The sequence below is a fragment of the Melitaea cinxia genome, chromosome 3 (assembly GCF_905220565.1).
Source record: "Melitaea cinxia chromosome 3, ilMelCinx1.1, whole genome shotgun sequence".
In the NCBI taxonomy this organism is placed as follows: domain Eukaryota; kingdom Metazoa; phylum Arthropoda; class Insecta; order Lepidoptera; family Nymphalidae; genus Melitaea; species Melitaea cinxia.
In genome coordinates this window covers 7,983,698-8,011,579 of record NC_059396.1, presented here as the reverse complement: position 1 = coordinate 8,011,579, position 27,882 = coordinate 7,983,698, and the positions used below count along the sequence as shown (strand labels likewise).

General features: G+C 33.9%; 1 protein-coding gene across 1 annotated transcript in view; it reads left to right on the top strand.

Moving 5' to 3' along the window:
* The first annotated feature begins 4,576 nt into the window (after positions 1-4,576).
* Positions 4,577-27,882, top strand: part of LOC123669749 — a 47,725-nt gene continuing 24,419 nt past the window's right edge. Inside the window, exons 1-10 of the mRNA XM_045603339.1 lie at positions 4,577-5,142; positions 18,583-20,444; positions 20,676-20,819; positions 21,058-21,228; positions 21,654-21,794; positions 21,897-22,088; positions 23,051-23,191; positions 23,393-23,617; positions 25,187-25,330; positions 25,685-25,891. Of these exons, the coding sequence (XP_045459295.1) occupies positions 4,974-5,142; positions 18,583-20,444; positions 20,676-20,819; positions 21,058-21,228; positions 21,654-21,794; positions 21,897-22,088; positions 23,051-23,191; positions 23,393-23,617; positions 25,187-25,330; positions 25,685-25,891 (3,396 nt within the window). The 5' untranslated portion in view covers positions 4,577-4,973. The remainder of the gene's footprint in view (positions 5,143-18,582; positions 20,445-20,675; positions 20,820-21,057; positions 21,229-21,653; positions 21,795-21,896; positions 22,089-23,050; positions 23,192-23,392; positions 23,618-25,186; positions 25,331-25,684; positions 25,892-27,882) is intronic.

Genomic DNA, 27,882 nt, shown 5'->3' with positions numbered 1-27,882 from the left:
TATAGCAATTGGATAAATTTTTAAATTGTAAATAAATAGAAAACCTAAACTTTAGTCTTGGAGCAGCGTGGTGAATTAAGCTCTGATCCTTCTCCTACATGGGGAAAGAGGCCTATACCCAGTAGTGGGATATTACAGGCTGAAGCGTAAACTTTAGTATATCTTACTATTTCTAAATGAATGTTGCAGCTTGAGATGAAACGTATAAAACATACAAAAATTAATACAGAATTTTGAATCAATTTTTTATTTATTTTGTTTTATACTAATTACCTACTATAAATCTTATTTAAAACTATCATAATCGCGGGCAAAGAGTATAAGATCGCGGGTATAAACAGTGTGACCAGATTTCTTTTAACGAATCTGCTGCTTGTGGAGGTTAAAAACTACTAAAATCTACTAAAGAGAACGAGAAATTAGTAAAAATCCATTTCGTGTTTCGCTGTTAAGTTACAACGAAGAAGCATAATTGTTCTCTTGATTAAAACGATAAAACAATAAAATGAACAAAGAAAACACCACAAATTAGATAAATCAATGTTTATTACTTAAAATTAAAATCTACAGAATTATAGGTATTCTTTAATTGTGATCGAGTAGTGATTTTTCTTCTTAAAAGGGGTGATAGACGTGCGAGTAATTTAATAAAAAATTATAACATATATTAATAACGTATAAATAATTTAATATTTTTTTCTTTCATAATTGTATTAATATTGGTTCTATAGTTTTAGGAAGAAATTATATCATATGTTTATAATCTATAAATAATTTAATAATGTATAAATAATTCAATGATAAATAATCTACAATTAATATTAAAAATATTGTATCGAAACACATTAATATTTAATATTTGCACACCGTAAGGTAGAACATGTTTGGACTATACTAATGTTAATCTTGTACAACTTCAAGACCTTTCAAGACCATGTTCTTGTAAGTAAACAATTATTATTATTAATTAGAATTTTTATTATTAATCAGAATTTCCTAATGTGTGGGTAACACAAAAATAAACCATACGAAATAATAATAATGATAATTATTATTATTACATTTTAAAAACCAAAAAAGACGAAGTTCTGAAATAATTCATTTCGAGTTATTTTGTCAATCAAAAGTAAAAAAAAAAACAACAAAAAAAAGTACGCTTTTTTATAGTACCCTTACTTAGGGTGACACACGAGCGGAAAAGGTCGTCGAGCCACAAGTTCGCGAACTTACTCGCACGTCTATCACCCCCTTTATGATGGGTAACATCGTAAAGAGGGTAATAGACGATCTGTAGCAGTCTAGAAAGCTGTTTTGAGTTCAGTAATTTAATTTAAAAGCCCTATTCTTAGAATCTTTATTTTTTACTTTTTATTGATTGAGTTTATATATATAGTTGTATTCGACTCTAACTATATATATAACTCAGTTTCTCAAAAAATGTCGCTTAACCCTTTTTGGCTGTTAGGCATTGATATATATATATATATATATGTATGTATGTTTGGGGATAACTCCGTCGTTTATGAACCGATTTTGATCATTCCTTTTTTGTTTGAAAGAAGATATCCCTAGTTTAGTACCATGATAAGGAAACCAGGATCTGATGATGGGATACCAGAGAAATCGAGGGATACTCTCGAAAATCCTCATAATTTTTCACTGAGTATACCGATTTTGATGATTTTTAATTTAATCGAAAGCCGATGTTTATCATGTGGTCACATTTAAATTTCATCGAGATCTGATTAGAACTTTTGGAGTAATCTTTGATAATGCGTATTTACTTGACTATTTTTTCGTCTTCCTACGTTGTATTACTTGTCGATATAATTGAAGTCGGTCTTTCTTCGTTTGCCTGCAAACACAATTAATAATCAAAGTTTTATGAACATAAGGTAAACTTCCTTTTACTTAAATTAAAAGTTTTTTTGTTATAGTTTTTGTTTAACGTAGGTAAGTAAAAATTGAGAATTTTAGTGATTTAAAAACCTTTTAAATACACTTTTACGTAGAAGGAATTTATTTACGTTATATTTATGGAAATCAAATAATGTGTATTAACATTCGTGCTTATGGGATTCATACAGTGAAACTTATAAAAAAAAATCATTAGAGATTATGATATGGTCATGTGTTGGGTCATGCCTCTAGCGGAGTTGTTTGGCGATTGCTGGATTGGTAGACTAGGGCCTCATGGCTGGCCGCCTCGTTCACCTGATCTAGCCCCATTTGATTTTTTTGTGGGGTTACGTAAAGGATAGCGTATTCGATCGGGAGTGTAATACCACCATAGAAATGTTTGATCGGATTGTTGTACAGTGCTTTTGCCAAGTTGCGAGAGGATTGAGTAGAGGATCCCGCTTTAATACCCCGACTTCACGAAGAGACGAGCCCAGATTTGCATCCATAGTAATGGAGCACAATTTGAACCCCACCTCATTCGAACCGGAAAGATGTAAAAAGCTACGCCACCGCCGCGTCTCGCTGTCAACGAGAGTGCACAGCGTGTATGCATACATTGCGGGTTCGCAAAATACATAAGTCACAAAATGTTCTTAAATGACGTTTCTAAAATAATAATAATAATAATAAACGTTAAGCTCCGTTCCACAGCGGAGGCTGGTCGCCGAAGGCGACCACCCTCAGCCACTCCTTTAAGCATTCGTTCGCGCGCTTTCGCACGGCGGGCGAGGGCTGCACTTCCCGAAGCGCCGGAGCCAAGCGTTCCTCTAACTTTAAAGGTGGTAGATTAATTTGAAAAAACGCGTGTGAAATGTGAAAATAATGTGTGAAAGCTACGAAATTCTTCTTCTAACCTCAAAACTTTAACCATGGATATCTCCATAACCATGGGGTTCTGAGGTGTGACAGTGGTACCAGGGGTAGCGTTCCCCACCCCCCTCCACCCCCCTTCCCCCCACGGTCCCGAAATTCGGTTTTTCCTAATCTAAAGCTTTACCTTAAATCTTTTCAAGCGTACCAAATACACCCCGTATAAGAAAATGAAAAACAAACTAACCTAAACTAAACAACTTTTTTATTGTATCAACTTTTTCAGATTTTATCGCGGTTTATTATTTATTTATACTTTATTGTACACCACAACTACATTTTAAACAATAAACACACTTAAAAACACTTACAGACTGTGAAGTACAATGGGTGGTCTTATGGCTATTTAGCCATTTCTTTCAGACAATCCAAATTAAGTTTTATTATTAAGTTTTTTTAGATAATATGTATATATATCTAAAAAACTTAAAAATTTATATTTATATTTTATTATTAAGTTTTTTAGATGTTCGACATTTCCTGGAACTGGTTGCTAAGCAAAAATAATACGAGCGCAATGTAAGTCGAAACCTGTCCTGGCCATCGTTGCGGCGGGCGTGACGTCAAATATTGTTTTAAAGAGTATTATTTCTATGTATATTTATTAAATATATATTTATTTAATATATATATATATATATATATATATATATATATATATAGTTATAACAGTCGGCTGTTACCTGTAACACAAGCATGAAGTTGCTTACCATAGGAACAGACGACCGTGTGTGTATGTTATAAGATAATAAAAAAAACACATTAGTTCACGCCACCTTTGGCGCGAACTAATGGAGGCTTATGTCCAGCAGTGTGTGTGTGTATCCGTATCCACGGATCATGACACTAAATATCTGTATCCGGATCCGTATCCGCGGATATACATTTTGACGATCCGTCACATCACTAGTTGTAACGAATCATTAAGTATTTTTAATGAAAACTAGCTATGTCTGCGACTTCGTCCACGTAGAATTAATTTTTTTTTTGTTAAGTTCGCGGAGTTCCAAAATAAATACATTTCTAAAAATACTCCTTATTACATTAGCTATCCGCCAGTGAAAGTTTTGTCAAAATCGGTTCAGCCGTTTCAGAGATTAGCCGGAGCAAACAGACAGACAGACTGACAGGCAAACAAAAATTGTAAAAAATGTTATTTTGGTATATGTACCGGGTATACATCCATATATATTTATATTTCAAACAGACACTCCAATTTTATTTATTTGTATGTATAGATTATGTCATACGTGGTTCATATGGCTGTGTGCAATCATGCAATGTGCATGGCGCCATGGCTGTATTTAAAGAAAACTATATTTGACATTTGTATAGCGATAGTCGTTATCTGTGAATCTGTGTCAGGTTATAAGGCATGTTCTAAGTTATAGACTTTTGTCAAATTAAATTATTTAACTTCAAATATTAACTAATAATCTTCCAGTGAAATTAAAATATTCTTAAAAAATAGTTAATAAAATACAATTAAGTTATCTTCCCTAATTTTTAAATGTTTTTATGTGAACTTTGAAATACATCGTTATGACAAGTGTGGGCATCAAATTACACGTAAGTAGATTTAGAAAATAGCATAAGATTATCTTTTAGGTTTATTAATAAGTAAATAAGATATATTGCAAGATTTTTTACTATCTACTTGTAATTTTCGACTCCTACGAGTGTGTTGCTTCAGCGCATTTTTTTTGGTAACAGCACGTGTCAATTATTACTGTGACGTTGGTTCGATTCCAACTATAAGTGTATTATATTCATTAATTTTTTTTCGTGAATTTTGTTATACAAAATGAAATTCCTTTTTTTATTTTTATTTTTTTTCTTATGAATTTACGTAATGGAATTTGTGTGTAGTAATAAGATAATTATGTGTTACAAAATGTCATTAAATTGACAGAATATATAATTTCAATTATATATTTTTTTTAAAAATTTATTCTCAATTTACAAATGGTATCAAAAATTGTAACATAGTAAAATTGTGCAAATGGCTCTGTTGCTAGTGGGTTTGAATTGGTCTAAGTGTCTTGTAGTGTTCATGGTTCAAATCTTTCTAACTACAACTAAACATTTTACTTTTTCAGAGTTTTTAAGTATTATTTTTTGTAATATTGATAATCTATAAAATGAATTCAAAGAAATTAAAAAAAAAGAAAGAGGATAATTTTCTTTTAAATTTTAACAATGATAATACAGAAGTTCTTGTTTTACCACCTAATCTTTTAGAACAATTAGGTATTAATTTGGGAATTATACAACCAGATGTAAATAATCCTATGAATACTTCAAGTACAGGTAAGATTTAATTATTTAATTAGTGTCTATATGGTAATACTACAAATTATTATGAAATTATAATTTAGCTACCATGTACGTATAGTGTTTATACTTGAGAGAAATTTACATTTCTTTTATAAAGTTTCATTCCATTGTTATTTTATAATTATAAATTATTTAATAATTTATTTAAAATTATACCAAAGTGAACTCAGCATTTAAAACAGTGTACAGTGTTATATTGCATTATCAAAAATCTTAATAAACAAACTTTTGTAGTTTTGGATCAAATTTTTTCTCATTGACAAAATGTGAATAACAATTTTTTTTCATAAATATTGTATTTCATTAATCTTTATCACTTAACTATTTTGATATCATTTTATATAATTATTTTTTTTATAAAAAAAAAGGAGGTTTTGTCACACAGTGAGCATGTCACCTCCGTCATTCTTAACTAAATAAACAATGTCACTTTAAATATATTAGGACTAATTTATAAACATTTCGAGCCTCTTCTGAAGTTGCTGAAGCCAAGATACTGTCAAATACCCACATTATTTAAATAATATTCTGCGTACTGCATAAAAAACAAACTTCTTTCAGTTTTGATTCGCACACATGTCATTAAAACATGATATGTATCCTCTACTTGGCTGTATTCTGTGCCCAATTGCAAATCAAATTTCTTCATTAGGAGCCAACTGTGATGACCTCATTTCTACTCAAACCTGTATCGACAACCAGGGACTTTGCAATAAAACTGGTTGAATAGTTGTTGTTGTTATTGTTGTTTCTTCATGGGCTATTCTCCGCAACTCGACGTCTCATTGCGTCTATTTTGCGTGATTGGCTGGGGGCCATATTCATGCCAGCCTAGCTCCTTGAGGAAGCCCAGCAGACCCCTTGTGTTGCCGACGACTTCCCGGAGCGACCTCAGTGTCCCGAGGTGTAGTGCCCTGTAGTTCGCCACTCTACCGCATTCCAGCAGGATATGTGAGGCCGGGTTGAATAGTTTTGTACCATATTCCTTTGCTTAAGCCTCTTTCGTCAAAATGTTCTTTCCACTCCTTCCAACATATATCTTTTAACGAGCCCAGAAGTACGGTACACAGTGTAATTCTATTCTCTCTACTATTGCATTTCGAGCTAAGTTGTCCACTTTTTCATTACCTGGAATGCCGACATGTGAAGGTATCCATTGCAGTATCACTTTTCTATTTTGTACAATTATTTCATACATAGATCGCATTATAGAGTAGGCTATTGGAAATTCTCAAACGGTCGAGGCGCAGCGAGTCACGTGCTGTAGTGCACTTTTCGAATTCGACAAAATGACTATATCCTGACCCGGAGTATTAGCAACATAAGACAAAGCTTTTGCTATGGCAATTAAGAGGAAAGGGTACCGGCTCTTTCTCCATACAAACGTAGTCGACTGTTTTCTCCCTGGATAATGACACTAGATCAAATATTTTTGTGTCATAGAACTCTTTGCTGCCATGACCATGCCCCTATGTTTTGATTTTTTTCATATTCTTATTATCATAGGAATTAGGAGACTTCAAAAACTCGAAATCTTGCATAATTTTTTGTACATTTTCAGACACTCATTTAAAAAAATATATGCATATTTTCAAAAAAATGAGAACATAGGGGCACAGCCGAAGTCTTCTTTTATTTTCTAAAAAAAAAATTAAAAAAAAATTGTCATGTTTTGAGGAGAAAACAGTCGACTACGAAACACTGTTTTGGTCAAAAATTATCTACCTAAAACGGTCTGAGCTGCAGTTGTCCCTTTCTTGCTTTTTGGGGGATAGGTCTGGGGGAGGGAAGGGTCAAAGCAATACGTATATACGCCAGCGAAGTGATGCCTCATAGTCGATAATTATATCGATACACTAGTGATGTAATTTTTAGTCGATATTTTCTAAAATTCGTATTAACAAAATTAAATAATTTCTCTTTTCATAACTACAATAAAACCGTATTTGTATATGCGGTTTTTATTGTAACACTGTGTAAACCTGGGCTAACGAAGGGTTTCGCTAACAAATAACAATGATAATTATGGTAAAAACCTGTGTTGTTTGTTTTTGGTATCAAATTAGAGGGCTCAATACAAGGATTTGAAAAAAGTATATTATGATTATTATTACCGTAATACTAATAAAAAATAGAATAAGAAAGTTTAAAAAATTAGGACTCTGCTCTTTCCCATGCCTATGCCAAGCAAGCTGCGAGCCGCGCTTCTTCCTCGCCTGCTAGGCGAAAAACAACTTCGGGGTTTACTCTTTCCAATATATTTTTTTATCAATTTCGGAATACTCTGTAAAAAGTTCATTCATTCATTACAGCCTATACAGTCCACTGTTGGACATAGGTTCAAGTTCACGCCAAAAACAACGTGAACCCATGTGTTTTGCCCATAGTCACCACGCTGGGCAGGTGGGTTGGTGACCGCAGGACTGGCTTTGTCGCACCGAAGACGCTGCTGCCCGTCTTCGGCCTGTGTATTTCAAAGCCAGCAGTTGGATGGTTATCCCGCCACCGGTCGGCTTTTTAAGTTCCAAGGTGGTAGTGGAACTGTGTTATCCCTTAGTCGCCTCTTACGACACCCACGGGAAGAGAGGGGGTGGCTGAATTCTTTAGTACCGTAGCCACACAGTACACTGTAAAAAGTTATGCATGGTCAAACATAAATAAATATAGGTACGTAGCGACTTTAGAACCTTCTCTGTTTTTTTCATCGGTAAAAAATTGCTTAGTTGTTTTCTTGACATTACTGAGGAGCAGATTATTAAATTAGGTCGAATCTATGTACCTATGCGATTCGTATTTGGACTTCGCAAATAGAATCATATTTCTGAATTGCGTAAAAAACTCAAGTGGCACCACTGGCGTAGCATTCCTTGGAACCCCGGGAACCTTGGGGCCCTGTATCAAAATTAGTGGGGGGGGGGGGGGGGGCAGGCAAATGATGGGTAAAGATTTCTCACAAAAAAATTCTTGCATTGAATTAAAATAAATATTTATTGATTATAAGTTATTACTTCCTCCTAGAATAGACAATAGTGAGTGTAGTCTGCTGTAGCTGTTCCTGTTCCATCGAAATCCTTAGTTAATTTTTTATCAGTTTTAGTTTTGAAAAACATCAAGTTAATACCTCCGGAAAACTGGATGCAAGGTTATTGAATTTCATCAGTAATAATTCCATGAGTTCTTTAATGGAATGAATGTTTTGAATTTCGGATTTTAAGCTAATTTAAAGAGCTTGTAGTTCCAAGCTGGAGAGTTATTAAGCCTTGAACCGTTATTTGAAGCCTTTTTATTTGAGAGAGACGAACTTGACTTCCGGTAGCGTGTCGGTAAATTTCTTCCTTTTTGACTGGTGGGTCATGTGACTTCCTTTTAAAAGTACCTCCCACCACGTTGAAGTTTCCTTTTTTACCTGAAAGAATCTTGTGGCTCATTGGCGTCTTGCCTTCGGTAGCGTTCGGACACAATTTGGTAAGTCAGTAAAACTTTTATATAACTATTATAAATTATAAATATTATAAATTATATTTATTCATATTATTACTACAATGTCATTATGTCAGGTTGATATTATATTATACTGAGGGTAATACTTATGTTTATTTGTGAAGTGACTTTAACTTCACACTGAATCCGTTTTATTATGTTGATGAAAGAAGATTTGCATTACGTTGTACTACCCTCCGGTTTTTTCAGACATTGTGGAATATCGAAGATAATAATTAAACATAGTGATTGTAAGAATATTTATGAACAATTAGTGTGATGTGTTGTTTTTGAATATTTGGTATTAAGAAACTTTATAGGCAATTATAAAAACTGTTTCAGTGTTTTTCATTATTATTCAATATGGAAAATGAGGAGCATAATTCATTGGTCTTGTCTGAGGAATCATCTTCTGAGTCGGATTCCTCTGTGGAAGCACAACCAAGTACATCGAAGATTGCTCAAAGCAACAACATCAATAAGAGGAAGAAGACAATGTATAAATCCAGAAAGGCGAGTGAAAAGAAAAGGCGGTTAATGGAGAAAACTGTTAAGGATTTAGCTGATCAAGTAAGTCACATTAAAAATTTTATCACTAGTAGCGTTGCTTTTCAACCTGCTTATCAATCAAGTCCTTACTCACATGAGCAAGCTTTGCTATCAGAGAATATTTCTGAGATTAGTGCAGATGTTAGTAGAGAATTATATGATAATGAAATTGATGTAGCGCAAACATCCAACAGTTTTGATATCGCGTTAAATACAGTTCTTAAAGAGCCCTCATTACCCAAGACTCTTTCTAATCATATTGACATTTTGAATAATATACAGTACTTTAATACTGACGATTGGAATAATGTAAGATTTGCAGAGGTACAGAAACAGTACTGCTCAGTGCCCGGGTTTATTCCATTAGAAACCAATGACGAATTAAAACCTTATGATAAATACGTTCACTTAGCATCTATTGAACGTGGTTTTGCTGCTATTACTCATGCTCTTATTATGCAAAATGAAGCGTTACAACAAGGGTTTAAATCACTTGTAGATTGGTCAAATTCTGTTCAAAATAATATTACGTCAGTTTCATTACAAGAGAAATTAAACGAAATTTTTATAAAGGGTAGCCTACAAAAGATATCGAGTGATGTTTTACAATTAACTTGTGGTCATAGAGCAAATTTGATACAGCAGAGGCGTGAAAATATATTGCGTTCAGTAAAAGATGCATTTTTAAAGACTGCCTTGAACAGGATTCCTCCCACTCAGGATTCACTTTTTCAAAAAGAAACTTTTACTGCTGCTATTGAAAAGGCTGGAGGTATTAACAAAGCTTTTTGGCCTTCACAAAGGTCTTCATATAAGAGGGCTGCTGCGCAAGCTCAGCCATTACGACAGCAAACTCAGGCTCTGCCTAGTTATACGAGGGATTATTATGGCCCTCAACGATTTAACTATCCAGCAAATAGCAATATAAATGATTATTCAAATCGATTCCCAGCTCAGGCTTACATTAATGACAATTTTCAAATGCAAACTCGAGATCCATCTCGTTTTGTTCAAAGGCATCAACAGCCACAAGTTAGATCCTCGCATTTGAGATCTAATCAACAATTTCAAAGCCATCAACCCTTTCCAAAAGGGTCAAGGACTAGGTTCAATAGTCAGGCACGAACTCAGGGTAAACAAAGATTATGACTCGAAAACTTTACATGCTGGTCAGCTAGAGTATTTTATCCAAAGATGGATAGACTCAAAAGCTCCCTTAATTGTCGTGAATATAATAAGAAACTTTCGGATACCGTTTGTAAAGAAACCACCATTACATACTCCAAATTTAAAAAAGAACATTTACAAGACACCAAGTTCCGAACAAATGGACTATGTAATAGCTCAACTTCTGCAAATGAGAGTATTAGAGCGGGCTCCTCTCAGTCCAAGTTTTGTTTCTCCAATGTTCGCAATACAAAAGAGCGACGGTACATCGCGTCCAATTTTCAATTTAAAAAATCTGAACAAGTACATCCAGATATCCAAATTTCATCTAATCAATGTACAAAGAGTGCCGAATTTTTTACAACTAAACGATTACATGATCACAATAGATTTACTAAATGCATACTTCCATTTGCCAGTAAACAAATCGCACAGACGTTATCTACGTGTTATATACAAAAACCAGTTGATGCAGTTGACATGTTTGCCTTTCGGTCTTGCTTGCGCTCCAAAAATTTTTGCTTGCTTAACAAACTGGATCGCCCAATATTTGAGAACAATAGGTCTACGAATTCTTGTATATCTAGACGATTTTTTATTAGTCCATCAAAACCCTCAAACGCTTTATTTACAAGGCCAAAAAGTCATTCTGTTCTTAGAGAGACTAGGATGGAAAATAAATTACAAAAAATCGATCCTTATCCCACAAAAAAGCATTCAATACTTGGGAATTATTTGGAATCCCCACGAGAACCAGAAATATCTGCCGGTACAGAAATGCAAGCAGTTATTGAAAAAACTCCACAAATTGCAAAAACGTCAAAAGGCAACATTAAACGAAATGCAAAGCTTGATCGGGTCCTTGAATTTTGCCAGTTTCCCGGTTCCCAGAGGTCGTCTGAATCATCGAATGCTTTTAAGGCATTGCAATGTGTTACGGCGGCTAAATCCCCGTTATTGTTATCCAATCCCTCCAGATGGAATACGAGAATTGGATTGGTGGATTGTGAATTTAACAAACCGTTCTCCGATACTTTACCCACGAGTAACGAATTATCTCGTAACCGATGCATCAGAGATGGGATGGGGAGCAAAATTGAATCATGTAAGCCTTTGCGGTCAATGGTCTTCAGAAGAAGCAGCTTACCACTCCAACAAGAGGGAGATGTTAGCAATTTGGTGCGTCTTAAAAGATCACGCTCCTGTCCTAAGGAATTCGACTCTTTTAGTTCAGAGCGACAACAAAACGGTCATAGCCTATTTAAGGAACGAGGGCGGAACGAAATCAGATGCTTTAATGAATCTTTGTCGAAAAATATTCAGAATTTTAGATTGCGCGAAGATACACATAGAGTGTCACTACATCCCAGGTCGTTACAACAGCGAAGCAGATCACCTCTCGCGCAGTCTAGCGCGTCCCGAGTGGCATCTCCTGCCAGAAATAACCGAGAAAATTTTTGCTTTATGGGGAATACCGACAATAGATTTATTTGCTTCAGCCCGGGCTCACGTAGTACAGAAATACTGCAGTCTAGACATAAGGGATCCAAAAGCACGTTTTTACGACGCGTTCAGTCAAACTTGGAATTATCCACTTGCATGGGTGTTTCCGCCTCCTTACTTGATACCCAAGGTTCTTCAGCACATGAACTCAGCCAAGGGAACATTTTTGATCGTGGTACCACGGTGGGAGAAGGTATTTTGGAGACCGGATCTCAGAAACAGGGCAATAAGTCCTCCTTACATAATACGCAATCTCGACAAAGTCCTTATAGATGTAATGACCAGACGTCCCCCACCCAGATGGCACGAGATGACTCTAGAAGTTTGGAGATGTGGGGGTGGTCTGATAGCCTAAAAGATTGGTCTAAGGAACAAAGATTGTTCTTACAAAAAGCCTGGCGTAGTTCCACTTTGAGGACGTACAAAAATGCATGGCAGAAATGGTCAAATTGGGCTAACAAAAATTCAGTAACTGTTTCTAAACCTTCCGGTTCTGACTTAGCAAAGTTTTTGATTGACTTGCATCAAATACAAGGCCTTGCATATAATACAATTTTAGTTTACAAATCCGCGGTCGCTACATTGTGTGATCTAAATTGTCATGACAGATTAAGCTCGCATTTGTTAGTACATCAAGCATTAAAATCAATTAAATTAAACACTTGTAATAACCGGCCTAAGACAACACCAATTTGGGATGTCGATGATTTAATAAAATGGTTGAAGGAAAATGTTCCTGATAGTAATAGTTTTTATGAATGTTCTGCTAGAGCGGCTTTATTGCTTTTGCTATATTCAGGTCGCAGAGTCCATGATTTGACCTTACTGACAATTGAAAAAGAAGGTTGTTTAATAAATGAGGGATATATAATATTGTGGCCAAGGTTTGGTTCGAAAACAGACTCGGTACGAAATTGGCAATCTGGATGGCGCATTTTAGAAAATAAAGAATGTAATACTTTAGATGCTGTGTATTGGATAAAACGTATGATTGAATTATCACACGATAGACGTTCAAAGTATGGCCTGAATAATTTATTTATTACAACATGTGGTTTACCAAGACCTGCCTCTCGAACATACATAGCTGGTTGGGTTAAAAGAATTTTCATTCAAGCGGGTATTAATGCTAGTCCTGGAAGTATACGGTCAGCAGTTAACTCAAAGAACTTTATACAAAATTGTCCAATTGATGAAATTTTATCTAAAGGAAATTGGCGTTCAGAACGTACTTTTATGAAATATTATTGTCGTGAGGTCAGATCGAAGCAAACAGGTCAATCTATGTCACAATATTTTGAACCAGTGAATGAGAACTAATAAATTATTGTACCTATTGTAATTCTTGAATAATAAAAGTTGTATTGATTATAAGTTAATGATTAAACGGTTAAATAAATTATATATGTTTACATTAATTTACAGAAGTTTCATTTATACACCTGGAGATAACAAACAGGTCTCAAATAAAAAGGCTTCAAATAACGGTTCAAGGCTTAATAACAGCGTTTTACCTACCAATAAAACGCTTATTAAGCGTTAACCTTATTTGAAGCCTTATACTCTACCACTTCCAGGTGAATATATGACTTTTATTTGAGACTCAATGAGCCACAAGATTCTTTCAGGTAAAAAAGGAAACTTCAACGTGGTGGGAGGTACTTTTAAAAGGAAGTCACATGACCCACCAGTCAAAAAGGAAGAAATTTACCGACACGCTACCGGAAGTCAAGTTCGTCTCTCTCAAATAAAAAGGCTTCAAATAAGGTTAACGCTTAATAAGCGTTTTATTGGTAGGTAAAACGCTGTTATTAGCCTTGACCTGCAGCAATAGATGCGGGGGATCGTTCGCTTCAGCCTGTGAGGCCAATACTATTAGTGAATTCCTATGAATCTTCCGCATCTATAAGGGGGATTCACAGGCGCATAACCTGAAGAAGAGATTCAACGCTGCCTCCAGGTCTTACAGGTAGTAAATCGCTAGGGCAAAGTTCAAACACAGCAGAATTGGCGAGAGACTATTGGGCTTTCCAAATGGAACCCGTGCCTTTTGTTTCTTACAAAAGCTGTCGAAGGTAACGTTTTTTAGTCTACACTTCCATCATTGCGCGAACCTGAAGGTTCTCTGGCACATTATGCGAAAAAGTAAGCGAAAATTCTTTGCACTCTTTTTGCGTCGAATTCAACTCTTGACGATGAGGGAAAAGCACCATCGAGCATTCCACGGTGCGAGCACGCGATGCGTAATGTGCACTATGAGCAGTGTCGTTTGTCGTGTTCTGCATTCTTTCGATGCCAAGAAGTCTAGTGGTGCTAATAGTATCCACCAGTGGTTTGCAACCAATGTGTGAGCTTCGTGTGCATTCTTTCCGCGTACATTCAAAGTGTGGAATGACCTTACTAAAATTTGGGGGTTTTCAAGCGTCTAGTGTCTACATCTTTTCTCTAAAGGCCATGGGCGACGGTAGCCGTTATAAATCAGATGGCTTCGCCTGCTTGTGTGCCCCATTCTTATATAAAAAAAGATTAATTCATTGTTCATAATGATTAACTGAATCCCGAAATAAACGATACAGAATGTTATCCACAATTGGGCGCACGCTTGACTTGGATAAAAGGGGATTGCTTTTCAGACTTCAGTCATTTCTGAAGTGAAAACTCTATAGGTATGTATGCCATTTTTTTATTCTTTTTTCCAGGAAGCACAAGATTAGGTGACATTGTGGATAATATTTTACTAATTTTTGCTTACACACCTTACCTGTAATACCCTGTAAATAGGGGGCCCTGTATCATTGATACGGCTGATACGGCAGTAGTTACGCCCTGAGTGGCACCCAATTCCCTACTGCGGGAATACGTATATTCTCAACTTACTTTATTCTTTTTAACCCTGTTGTACCTGCTTATCTAAAACGACGATTTAAATTTCTTAGTGATTCCAATGAACGCAGTCTTCGTTCTGAGGAAAGCTTACTTCTTGAATTTCCCTCTCACTCCTCTTTCTTTTATACTAAATCTTTCACTGTTCAAGCTTGTCGACTTAGGAATTCTATAGACGTGTAAAATCGGTTTCTATTTTTAACCGACTTCCAAAAAAGGAGAAAGCTCTCAATTTAACTGTATTTTTTATGTATGTTACTTCAGAACTTTTGACTGAGTGGACCGATTTCAACAATTTTTTTTTTAATCGAAAGGTGGTGTGTGTCATTTGGTCTCACTTAAGTTTATTTGAGATCTAACAACAACTTTTCGAGTTATATAAATAATACGTTTTTACTTGACTATTTTCGTCTACCTACGTTGTATTATACCGCGTAACTTTTTACTGGGTGTAACGATTTTGATGATTTTTAATTTAATCGTAAGCTGATGTTTATCGTGTAGTCATATTTAAATTTTACCGAGATCTGATAAGAACTTTTTGAGTAATCTTTAATAACGCGTATTTACTTGACTATATTTTCGTCTACCTTTGTTGTATTACATGTCGATGTAATTGAAGTCGGCTTTTTTTCCTTTGCGTACAAGTCGAACTCGGTCCACCCAGTCAAAAGTTCTGAAGTAAAATATATACAAAAAAAAAGAAAAATACAGTCGAATTAAGAACCTCCTCCTTTTTTGGAAGTCGGTTAAAAATCAATTTGATACGTATTATTATTTTCTGTTGGTGTACAATAAAGTGTATTGTTATGTTATGTCATGTTAATCAACCACTCTTTAAAAAAATTGAATAGATTACGTAATTTGCCTAACTAAAAAAACATAATTAAAATAATAATTGAAAAAGCCGCCTTCATGATTTTTGTGAGTGTACAGTACATAATGTGTGAAATTGTTGTGATTTATTTAGGTACTAAGACAAACGTTTTATACTATGTATGTACTACATTACATAATATATATATTATTCTTACACTTATACTATATACTACATGTATACACTATAATTATGTATGTATCTCAATACCCATTCTTACACACACCTCAACCATGTAATTACATACCTAATTCATAAATAAAGTACCTAAGTATTTCGATAATTACCCACAAAAATATAGTAATGTATCAAGTCACAAAGAGTATCCAAGTCAAAATAATAAAACATAATAATAAGTAGTTTACGAAATCCAATAATAGTAAAGCCGAATCACAGCAATACGATGCAGAACAAATTCAATAAAACAAGCCAAATTCAGAAAAATAGCACTATGCGCTATATGTACTCGTAGTCAATAAGAAACGAAAGATGCGAATACTCAAATATCGTCAACAATTAATAGCTGAATAGCCGGCGCACGCACACTAAGAACGCGACAGTCACACGTAGAAAAAACGGAGCGGAGATGGTGCGGGGCGCGGTAGCGGCATGCAGCGCGACAGAAACATTTTATTCAAATACCTATTTTTGAAAAGTCTCTTCGGTACCCTTTCCTCTTAATTCCGCACGCATTACTGAGATATTTGACGTAATTTTGAAGAAAGCCTGACTGTTATTCTGAACATCATAAAAAGCTGCAACTACACCAGATCGATCTTTGGAACCGTCTGTAAAAAATTTATAAAATTTACTATAGAGCGATTTTGTATGGAATGACTACACACATTAGCTAATAAACTATTGCTATAATTATATTTAGTTTCAACGACCAAGATCCATATTACTAACCCAAGTCTGAAGAGAAAACATTTTTAATTTATCACTATTATAAACCTGTTTTTTTTTTATTTGATGTAGTTGCAGGAGCAGGGGTTCCTTTTTATTATATATTGATACAAATAGTATTAAATTTATGTAAATACTAATACATTTTTGAAATAACACTCTGCTTTAGTTGCATTCTGTATCAATATTAATGATATCATCAAACTAGTATTAAAATATTTATATAAAAGAAATACACATTTCCTAAAGTAATTGGAAAAAAAAATTAAAAAAATGAAATACTAAGATCATATAGGTACAATAATATGTAGCACAATCTTGCGATGAATCAAGAATAGTATAAAAATACCCACATAAAATAAAAAAATATGAGTATTTATCAATCCATATTCTCAAATGCTTTTTTTATTAATTTTTTTTTATCTATGAAATACATGTTTATGATTGTCTTTTTCTAATGTAGGAAACTTAATGCCTGTTTTGTAGGTAACAGCCGACTGCAAGCTACATTTTTTTTAAATATATAGATAAATAGTTCGTATATAAATAAAAACATACATATATTACACCAGACTCGGGGTATGACTAGAACCCATAACCCACAGAGCAAAAAGCAAAGTCATAGCAAATTGTGTCTTTAGGCTAATCACTTAATTTATTAAAACGGATTCGGATTTAACTTAATTATTTAATAATAACATAAATTGATTATCACAACCAGAGTATAATGTATGATGTGTCACCTGTTCCTCCGAACATCGAAATATTGAAAACTCGCATTATTAATGCTTCTGAACAAATCAGGCAAACTTTACGAACAAGTGTCGTAAAAAGAACTTTAAGGAAAAGAATGCGCCTTTGTATTCGTAATGAAGGGTCCCACATTGAAAATGATTTGAAATAACATCATGTAAGTCTTCTTCTTCGTCGTTTCCTCACTACTGAGGATCGCGGCAACACATGATTTTCCACTGGACACGGTCATGTAAATAAAGATAGTTAAAAAATTATAATATTGATTTTTTATTTATTCTTCTTTGCTTGAAATTTATTCGATTTTGAGACTTTAGTACTGAGGTAGGGCACAGCAGGAATTTCCTGCTCAAAATATAGAGCAGCCCGACTGGGGTAGTACCTCCTACTAGTACCTTACAGAAGATCACAGCAAAATAATACTGTTTTCAAGCAGTATTGTGATTGGGGATTGGGTCGGCAACGCGCTTGCGATGCTTCTGGTGTTGCAGGCGTCTATATGCTACGGTAATCGCTTACCATCAGGTGAGCCGTACGCTTGTTTGCCGACCTAGTGACATAAAAAAAAACTTTAGTTTTGAGTTTGATTATGGTTATTGTAGCTCGTTTGATAGCTTCGGAAGTGTAGAGAGATACACTTTCATAGACTTTTTTTTCAGTGTGTCATGAGTTTGTAAAACGAAGAGATTAATTATTTTCCTCTTTTTAACTTTTGTGAGTCAAGGGTTGAAGATTCAATAAGTTATCGTTATGTTTGTTGTTATTCATTATTATTTAAAATATTGTTTATCATTCTATGAAGATTTTACGAATATTCGTCAATTCATTTCTTTTTAATGCCCTTTAAAGGGATAAATTCTTGGGTTTTTCGCCAATAATAATTAAATTAAAAAAAATATATATAAAATAGGTGAACATAGATTTTTTAAAATAATTTTTCTGAGATTGCCCATACCTCTCCTAACAACCCCTTAAAGGAAAAGAAAAAAAAAGTTATTTTTAACTGATTTCTTAAGTATTTTACGTACCTAGTTATGTATATGATAATATATCTTGAGTAAATATCTAAAATTGATTAGTTCTCACGTTACTGATATATTTCTGATCTCCATATTTTTTATTATCTGAAATTATATAAGATACGAAGTTGTTTAATTAATTTTTTCTTTGTGTTAAAACATATAAAACAGTTGACGATTATAATACTTTATATTTTTTGCGTTATCCAAAATTTTTTGGTACTTTTACTTTATTTTTATAAAAGTAAATATTCATTTTTTATTAAAATATTTCAGAAACTTTGGACTATATAGTTTCAACTGCTCAGAGCGAAAAACAATGCATAGCAATTGAAAAGCCTTATGTTAATAACTCTAGCGAAGAAACGTCTTTCCTTAAAATAGCCAATTTAATGAAAGAATCGGTGCTTTTAAGTCCTACGTTTAATACATTAAAGCCTAATGACGTTTTAGCCGAAGAAGACACAAATTATTTAAATAATACTGAAAAATTCATTGAAGACAAACAAATGGTTTCTGATCAGCCCAATTTAGTTCCAAATGGCCATTTAAGATTACATACAGAACAAACTAAAGAATATCCTCATACAAATAATTTAGATGTCATAATAGCTGAAAATAAAAAAATAAACAACAATTGTGCAAAACTTACGCAAGAACGAATCTGTGATACTATTTCTAATACGGATCTAGAAGCAGATACTTTAAAACGCATTAGCAAGTCACCCGATAACTTGATGTCTTTTGAGAGCTGTGAATTTACATTAGATAAGTTAACAAACAATATAAATCAAATACCTACATCAAAACCTAATAATAAAATCAATGTATTGTCACAGGAAATTTTAGATGCTGAAAAAATAAAACAACTCAAAATTTTAAATTCAGCTGATACCAAAATTTTAAATTCAGCTGATACAAAAATCTTAATTCCGTTGAAAACAGATACACCATTGTCTAAGCATAACATAAATATTACAGAGAAAACTAATCTAAAAGAATTAGAATCGCAAAGTTCTTTCGATAAAGAGCAACAGAATAATATTAAAAGAATAAAAAAGAACGATAAAATTCAATGCGTAAGTAAAAAATTTATATCCAGAAAAAGAGAACATAAATCATCACACAAATTTTATAATTCTAGTGGCAATTTAGTGAATATTTCTAATTCAGTTTCAAAAGATGAGTTAAACCCCACAGACAAAGAAGAAATAAACAATTTAAATTATGATGATAAAAACAATCAAAAATGCTTAGAAAAATTAGGTTTTGTGAATATTACTCACAAAGAGGATTCAAATAACGTAACACTAGCATATATATCCAAAGATGCAATAAACAATAACACTTTTTCTACACCAGTTGAATCTACATTATATAGCAAGGAAAATATTAACGTCGTTCATATTCATGATCATGGATGTGACTGTAGAGATCAAAAGTTTAATTCAGAAGAAAATATTGTAACATCGAAGTTATGTTTACAAGGCGTTGAAAAGCCCGGTGGAGAGTTAGAATTTTTTACTGTCAATAGGAATATTCCAATTATAAAAACTTATAAAAGTAAAAAGACAAAACCATGTTATCCTAAAACAACAACTCTGGAAAACTCTTTAGAAAATAATGTTGATATTGATTACAAATTAAATGTACAAAAAGATAATATCCAAGTTATACCTAAATTTTGTATATGTAAAGATTTCGGTACTTTTCTTGGCTTTAATTCAGAAGAGGTAGAGCTGGGTTATGAACATGTTCATTTTTTGAAGAAGTCGAAAACAGATTGCTCATTATACGACTTGTTTAGCATTTCTGAGGATAAATGTAGCACATTTGAAGAAAATATAAATGAAGACAGGAATATTCAGAATCTTGATGGCCATTTTAAAGATATTGTTATAAATGATCCATTTGACAATAATATTTGTTGGCATCACATTGAAAGTATTAATAAAAAAAGTGATCTAGATAATAGTTTATCAAACGAATTCAACCAAAATGCAACAATAGAACAAGATGAATCCTTGAAAAATATTTGTTTAGGGACCAATGAAAACTATTTACAAACAAAAACTGTTATTGATAAAGAAAATCTTACTGATGCATATAATAAATGCGAAAAAGTTACTATAAATAATGTAAGTATATTGAGTAACTTTCAGTTTTTTGTCGATGTTTATTGAAACCTTTTGTAAATTGAAAATGAATATAGTTTGAAACTAGTATTTCTTTACTTATTTAAATCAGATACATCTGAAAACCATATTTTAAACGACATAGCCAGTATTTAAGTTTTATATAATTAGTTAGTAATATTATTAATTGGTATTAATAAGGTTTAGATGTACTCATTGTATTTATCTTTTAAGGCATTAAACAAAGTATCTTCGAGAGGCAGTGATTGTGTAAATATAAAAACGACGGTCGAGATACATAATTCGAGTAAGGCAGAGGAACACGATTCATGTGAAAAAATGTTATTGCAACAGGATTCAACTGAAAATGCATCAAAGGTATATGTTATGGTTTCGCTACACATCATTTAATTTAAAACTGTAATGCTAGAAAACAAAGATTTAAATTAGTTAGCTTTTTTATCCAATAGATTTTTAATTTGTTGGTATTTTGGATCTATATTTATTAATTTTCCAAATATAAATGTTTGAACTTTTATTTTGTTCGTTTACAATAACGTTTATTTTATTACTTTAAGTTTGTTAATACACTTTATATGCTGGTTATAACTTTTAGAAAAGAAAAAGAAGTTCGAATAGTCAATCTAATGATCAAATTTTTTCGAAAAAACAAGTATTGGATACCATTAGATGTGAAATTTGCGGTAATAGAATAGCAAGGATAAAATGGGAAGATCACATTTCGAAAAAACATTGCTTTATAGCATGGAAAGAAAGTGAAACCTTTGTGAGTATTGAAGATTTTATATTATTAAAATGTTTTTAAAATCGTAAGGGGTAATAAATATACTATCATTACAGCCTATACAGTCCACTGTTGGACATAGGCCTCCACAAGTTTACGCCAAAAATAACGTGAACTCGTGTGTTTTGCCCATAGTCACCACGCTGGGCAGGCGGGTTGGTGACCGCAGTACTGGCTTTGTCGCACCGAAGACGCTGCTGCCCGTCTTCGGCCTGTGTATTTCAAAGCCAGCAGTTGGATGGTTATTCCGCCATCGGTCGGCTTCTTAAGTTCCAAGGTGGTAGTGGAACCTTGTTATCCCTTAGTCGCCTCTTACGACACCCACGGGAAGAGAGGGGGTGGCTAAATTCTTTAGTGCCGTAGCCACACAGCACAGCATAAATATACTAATATCGACATTTTTACAGAATTTCGAAGACAAAAAGTTGCTTCTAAAATTAAATTGGAGATTAAGCGAGACTGGAAAGTTGGTGTGTACGTTTTGTGACGACAATCAAAATGACTTACAAAAGTTTATCGCCCATGTAAATGCATGTATAAGTAAAAGAGTAGGTATTCGTAAATATATAAAGTACTCGCTTGTAAATCTTATGATTTAAAAGCGAGTTTACAATGTTATTAAAGATACATAATGAAAATAATGATTTTAGAGCTCTGTTAAGAAATATGGGACACCAAGCAGAAGACAGGAAAGAAATATTGATATAGATCTATCGGCTTCTCAAAGTATTTTTTTGGTGACGTGCGGAGTTTGTCAGAGCGAGGTTGAAGAGAATTTATGGTTTGAGCATATTAGTAAAGAACATAATTACTTAGCCTGGGAACAAGGAGCGGATCCCGTGGTAAGTTTTAGATAAATTAATTTTTGGTCTATCAACGATGGTAGTATAAGGTACATAGACGAGACATATTTAGACTAGTCAAAAAGTTTGTTTGTTGAACATTTAAAATCAAAAATTTATTCACGTTTACTTTAAGGGCTGTAGAATGACGTTATAATATATAATTTCGTTATAGTAAATTTGAAACTAGCACCTATTCTGAGTAAGAAGAATAGATGACATAATTTGGCTTTCGTTAATAAATCTTTATTATACTTTATTTTTGAAATCGCACTCAGATACTTGACGAAATTTACAATGTGTCGATTTCGCTCTACATTTAACATTAAGTACCTAATAAAACATCATTGATTTGTCAACAAAACGCGATTTTGGCCTTACGTCGTTTTATCGGCTCGAATAGTTAGTGTGACATTTTTAACTCTTTAGTTTTTCTAAAATATTTTATTATTTTTTAATTGTTATAGTTATATTGTAAAACAAATTAACCGACAAAATTATATTTAATACTATCAACTCACTCGACTTCCTAAGATGACCAGTTAGATTTAGGGAATCTATGTTCTCTAATGCTGTGTGGTTACGGTAGTTAGAATATAGCCACCCCCTCTCTTCCCGTGGGTGTCGTAAGAGGCGACTAAGGGATAACAAGGTTCCACTACCACCTTGGAACTTAAGAAGCCGACCGACGGCGGGATAACCATCTAACCGCTGGCTTTGAAACACACAGGCCGAAGACGGGCAGCAGCGTCTTAGGTGCGACAAAGTCAGCCCTGCGGTCACCAAACCGCCTGCCCAGCGTGGTGACTATGGGCAACACACATGAGTTCTCGCATTTTTGGCGCGAACTTGTGGAGGCCTATGTCCAGCAGTGGACTGTATTAGGCTGAACTGATGATGTTCTCTAATAAAAATAACTTCCATCTTTCTTCTGTGTAAATATTTATGAAATTGTTTTTCAGGATTGCACGGATGAAGAAAAGGTTTTAAATTTTTTGAAAATAACTAAGAAAACTATTGGCCCCTTAGAATGTAGCTATTGCGGTGTAAAACGTACAAATGTAGCATGCTATATAAAACATTTAAAAAGTTGTGCAAATATTGTGAGTACCATTTTGTTTAAATAAAATTATCTAATTCTTTTATGCACCTTCTGGTCGGGAAACGTATTAAATAAATGTAAGCATTACTTTAAAAGTTGCAATATAAGTTATTCTAAATGTGATTTATCGCAATATACAATGTATTCTTTCAATTTTTAGTATCGTTTAAAAATACGTATGATTTCAAAACTCGCGTTTCAGGAACTATTGTCACCGAAATCAAAAATATATAGAGAAAATGAAAATCGGTCTGAATCAGAGAATTCGTCGAAACCTACAAAACGTAAAAGACTATCGAAATGTGAAATTAAGCACGAACATGTTACTTGTGGGGTGTGTCATATAAAAGTAGAAAGTCACAAATGGGTTGATCACATATGCAAAAAACACGCCTATTTAGCGTGGAAGGAAGAGGAAGAGGAATTGGTAAGAATTTGAAGTAAAATGGCCTAAGATCCGATCTTCGCCGAGCTGATAATAGAATGAAACATACTTTATAATAAGTTTAGTATATCCCTACTAGTATTATAAAAAAATGTGAATGTAAGTTTGTTTGCTACGCTTTCACGCGAAAAATACTTAACCGTCATCATGAAACTTTGTACACATATTTTTGGAGGTATTAGAAGTAACATAGAATAAATAACATTTTTATTTAAAAAAAAATCAATGCGAGTGAAGCTGCGGGTAAAAGCTAGTTAGATAATATATTAAAAATGGGATGCCTAAAAAAACCTGGACTGACTATTTTTTTTTTTAATTTCTTGATAGTATGAAACGTAAAGAATGTTACTTCAGTCATGTGGTCTAAAGCACACTCGTTTTGAAGTAAAACTTCTTTTACGCACGCTTGACTTGGAGAGTAAACTGGTGAATGCGTGACGAGAGCGTTAGAAAAAGTGTGATAGGGCGAGGCGAGCGGAAGTTAAGAGGGAGATATAAATTTATCTTTAATTAAATGACCGCTGTAAATAAATACCAGCAAGTCTTTTAACGGTCAAAATATAAAAAAAGGTTCCCATTTTTGGACAAGTCATGTAGTCTATACGTGAGTGCATTCTTTTTTTTTAAATTAAAAATAGTCAGTCCGGGAGTTTTTTAGGCAACCAATTTTTTATATATCATCTAATATGCTGCATTTATTATAAAGTATGTTTCATTCTATTATCAGCTCGGTGAAGATCGACTTAGGTTCGGATCTTAGAACAATATATTTAGTTCGAATTGGAATGGGTTCATTTTTTTTATGGCGCATGAACTGTCAAACGCAAGAATTGACATCATACGCGCGAAGTTTAAATAATCGTGAACTTTTCTTACACTTCAGTCTATAATATCCCACTGCTCCGCCAGCGCAACAGCCACATAACAGTGCTGTGACCGTTTCGCTAACGCGTCGTCGAACTTTTTTTGCAATTTTCCAATTATGCAATTTTCTTAAATTTTCATTTCGTAAAAACCTTCTACGAAGTATTAGAAAACTTGTAAAAAAAAGATGAAGTAAACCAAAAAAGTCATTCTTAAGTTATGGCGTGACCAAGGGAAACAGGAATATATAAATGAATTTCTGAAATGTGGAGTCAATATATACAAATAAATAAAATTGGAGTGTTTGTTTGTAATATTAAAATAATCGCTTTTTACTAAATGCATATGGATGTATACACAGTACATACCAAAATATTATTTTTTTACAATTTTTGTCTGTCTGTCTGTTTGTTCTGGATAATCTCTGAGCTGGTCCGATTTTAACGGGACTTTCACTAGCAGATAACTTTATATGATTTTATTTTAGGAATTTATTTATTTTATAACTGCGAACTGAACAAAAACTTTTTTGTTAAATTACACGCGGACGAAATAGCGGGCACAGCTAGTATATATATTGACTCCACACCATATTGCCTCTACTGGGGAAAAGAGGATGGTGCATTTTTTTGTCCAGGAAATCGGTTATCGGTTTTTGTTAATTCATTGTTGCGATTAATTCTGCAGGATGTGAACAACGCAGAGGAAGTAAATGACCATCTTTATTCGATATCAAAAGAAAACGACGGATTGGTTTGTGCCAAATGTGGTATTCGTCGTAAATATGTCAAGTCATTTTTAACCCATATACAACAATGTACTGGGCAATCGGTGAGTTTGAAAACATTCACTTATTGTTTATTAACTTTAGCTATACTCATTTTTACTAGGTATATCTGTTTTATTATATATTTTTTTCAAAAAATATATGTCAAGGCTGTACATATGTAACAGTAATTGGGCAGGTTAAAATTAGGTCTACTGATTACAACTATCTTTTTAATGATCATATGATCAAATGATTAAAAAATGGTAATTTGTACTCAGTACAGGTTTTAAGGCATTAAAAGCAAATATCTAATAAATTACAGTCGATTTAGGGCTCCTTATTTTTAAAAGTCAGCTAAACAGCTTTTAAAGTCATGTTTACTTGAACTAAAATTAAGTGTATTCTCTTACTAACAGACTTCGCAAGACACTACTTTAGAAGTTACGCTCAATGATAGTTCTATGTTGGACGTGATTGATAGTACAGCATCTTCAGACGACGGTGATGGTGAAAAAATTGTTAAATGTGGAGTTTGTCACAAAGAATTGGAACAAAAATATTGGCAAAATCACCTACAAAAGGAGCACGCTTATCTGGCTTGGAAGGAAGGACAACCAGCTTTGGTAAGATGTGAATATAAGACATGTATACTAGCTGACCCGCTAGAAGTTGTTTTATCTTTGATATTCATGTGTTCAGTTTGAATTGGAACGGATTGATTTTTTTATGGCGCACGAACTGTCAAACGCAGGAACTGTTATCATACGCGCAAAGCTTAAAGAAATGGTCGTGAACTGTTCTCTTACGCTTCAGTCTATAATATCCCACTGCTGGGCATAGGTTTCATCTCTCAAGTGGGAGAAGGATCAGAGCTTAATCCATCGTTATCAGGTGTTCATCATAACGAGTGTTCGAACTATATTTATTTCACTAATTATATCGGATACTATCACAATGGTATTGACAGTTCTAGTGCCGGGAAACGGAATGGATATAAGATATATTAGGTCCTTAATATGAAATTGGCGTTTTGTATGGCCGGAACATAGTCGTTTATATATATATTTAGACTAGCTGCCCGTACAGGCTTCGTTCTCTTAAAAGTTAATAGTAAAAATTGTTTTTTTTTAAGTATTAAAACATTCTGTGGGCCTGAAGAAACATACAAAAAATACATTATGCCAAAATACGCATTGCCATTCTTGAGTTAAATGCTTAGAAACATTTATTTTTATTTATATAAGATATATAATTAATCAAAGTATGTACCATTGCTCCCTGTGTACTTTTGCCATTTTATAGGTAGTTCATTTATATCTTTAAAAAAATCCATTCGGACGGGAATCAATAAAATGTTTAATGGCGATTTGGACTGCCTCATCGGAGTTGAATTTTTGCCCTTTGCAAGAAGTTATCCAAATTTCGTATAAAATGGAACAAGGTCCGGGGAGTACGGTGGATGTCTTAGACATTGCAATTGAAGCTCCTCTAATTCGGTAGCCGTCTATTGTGTAGTGTCTGCTCTAGCATTGCCCTGAAGCAACAGTGGCCTAGAGCGATTTACTAGCCTCGGTTGTTTATCAGCTAGCTTTTTCATTGTGGTTTACGGTTACTGACTATAGACATCTGCCGTAATCGTCTCGCCAGATTTAAGAAAGTTGTAGTAAACGACACCGGCACTAGTCCACCAAACGCTCACAAGTAACTTTTTTTGGGTCGAATTTTCGCTTGAGGCAGGATTTGGCTGGCTCGCCAGGGTTCAGACATTGCGATGAGCGCTTCCGATTATCGTACATGATCCACTTTTCTTCACATGTAATGATTCGATTTAAAATTCCTTAATTATTGTGCCGGTTGAGTAATGTAACGCAGCAGTCTTAGCGCGTTTGTCGATTTGCTTCACTCAATTCATGACGTACCCACCTTCAAAGTTTTTTTACTTTCCCAATTTGCTGCATGTGGATTAAAACAGTTGTATCACTAACACCGCAGCCTGCAGGTAACTAGGACGTGGTTTGTGATGGATCCGCTTCTATGATAGCCTTCAATATTTCATTATCAATTTTGGCATCCGGCCGTCCATGGGACTTGTTCTGCAGGTCGAAATTGTCAGGATGGAAACGTTGGAATCAAAAACGCACTTGTTTTCTTTTGCGACACAGCAGCCATACACATCATAAACCTTTCGAGCCGTTTCTGCAGCAGTGGTGCCACGGTGGAACTCGTACTCGTAAAAAACACCATAATTCGAGTTTTCCATTTTGTAAACTGAGTGACACAAAGATGAAAAATAAAAGAGGAAAAAGCAAATTCATTACGGTTTTCGAAAAGCAAATGCACGAGTAAATAGCTGTATAAATTTGAATCTGGAATTCTTATCCAAAGAGGAAATATTTGAGATAAAAGTGACCAGTACGACAAACCGCCAATTTCATATGTAAGGACCTAATATATAAATATAGATTGACTCCACGACTTATTGCCTACTTGGGACAAGATGCTGGCGCATTTTTTTGCCCAGGGCATCGGTTATGCGATTCAGTAGCATTCTTACCATTATTCCACACGAACATTATTGTCTGTATAGTTCGCGTCATGTAAAAAGAACGCTGAA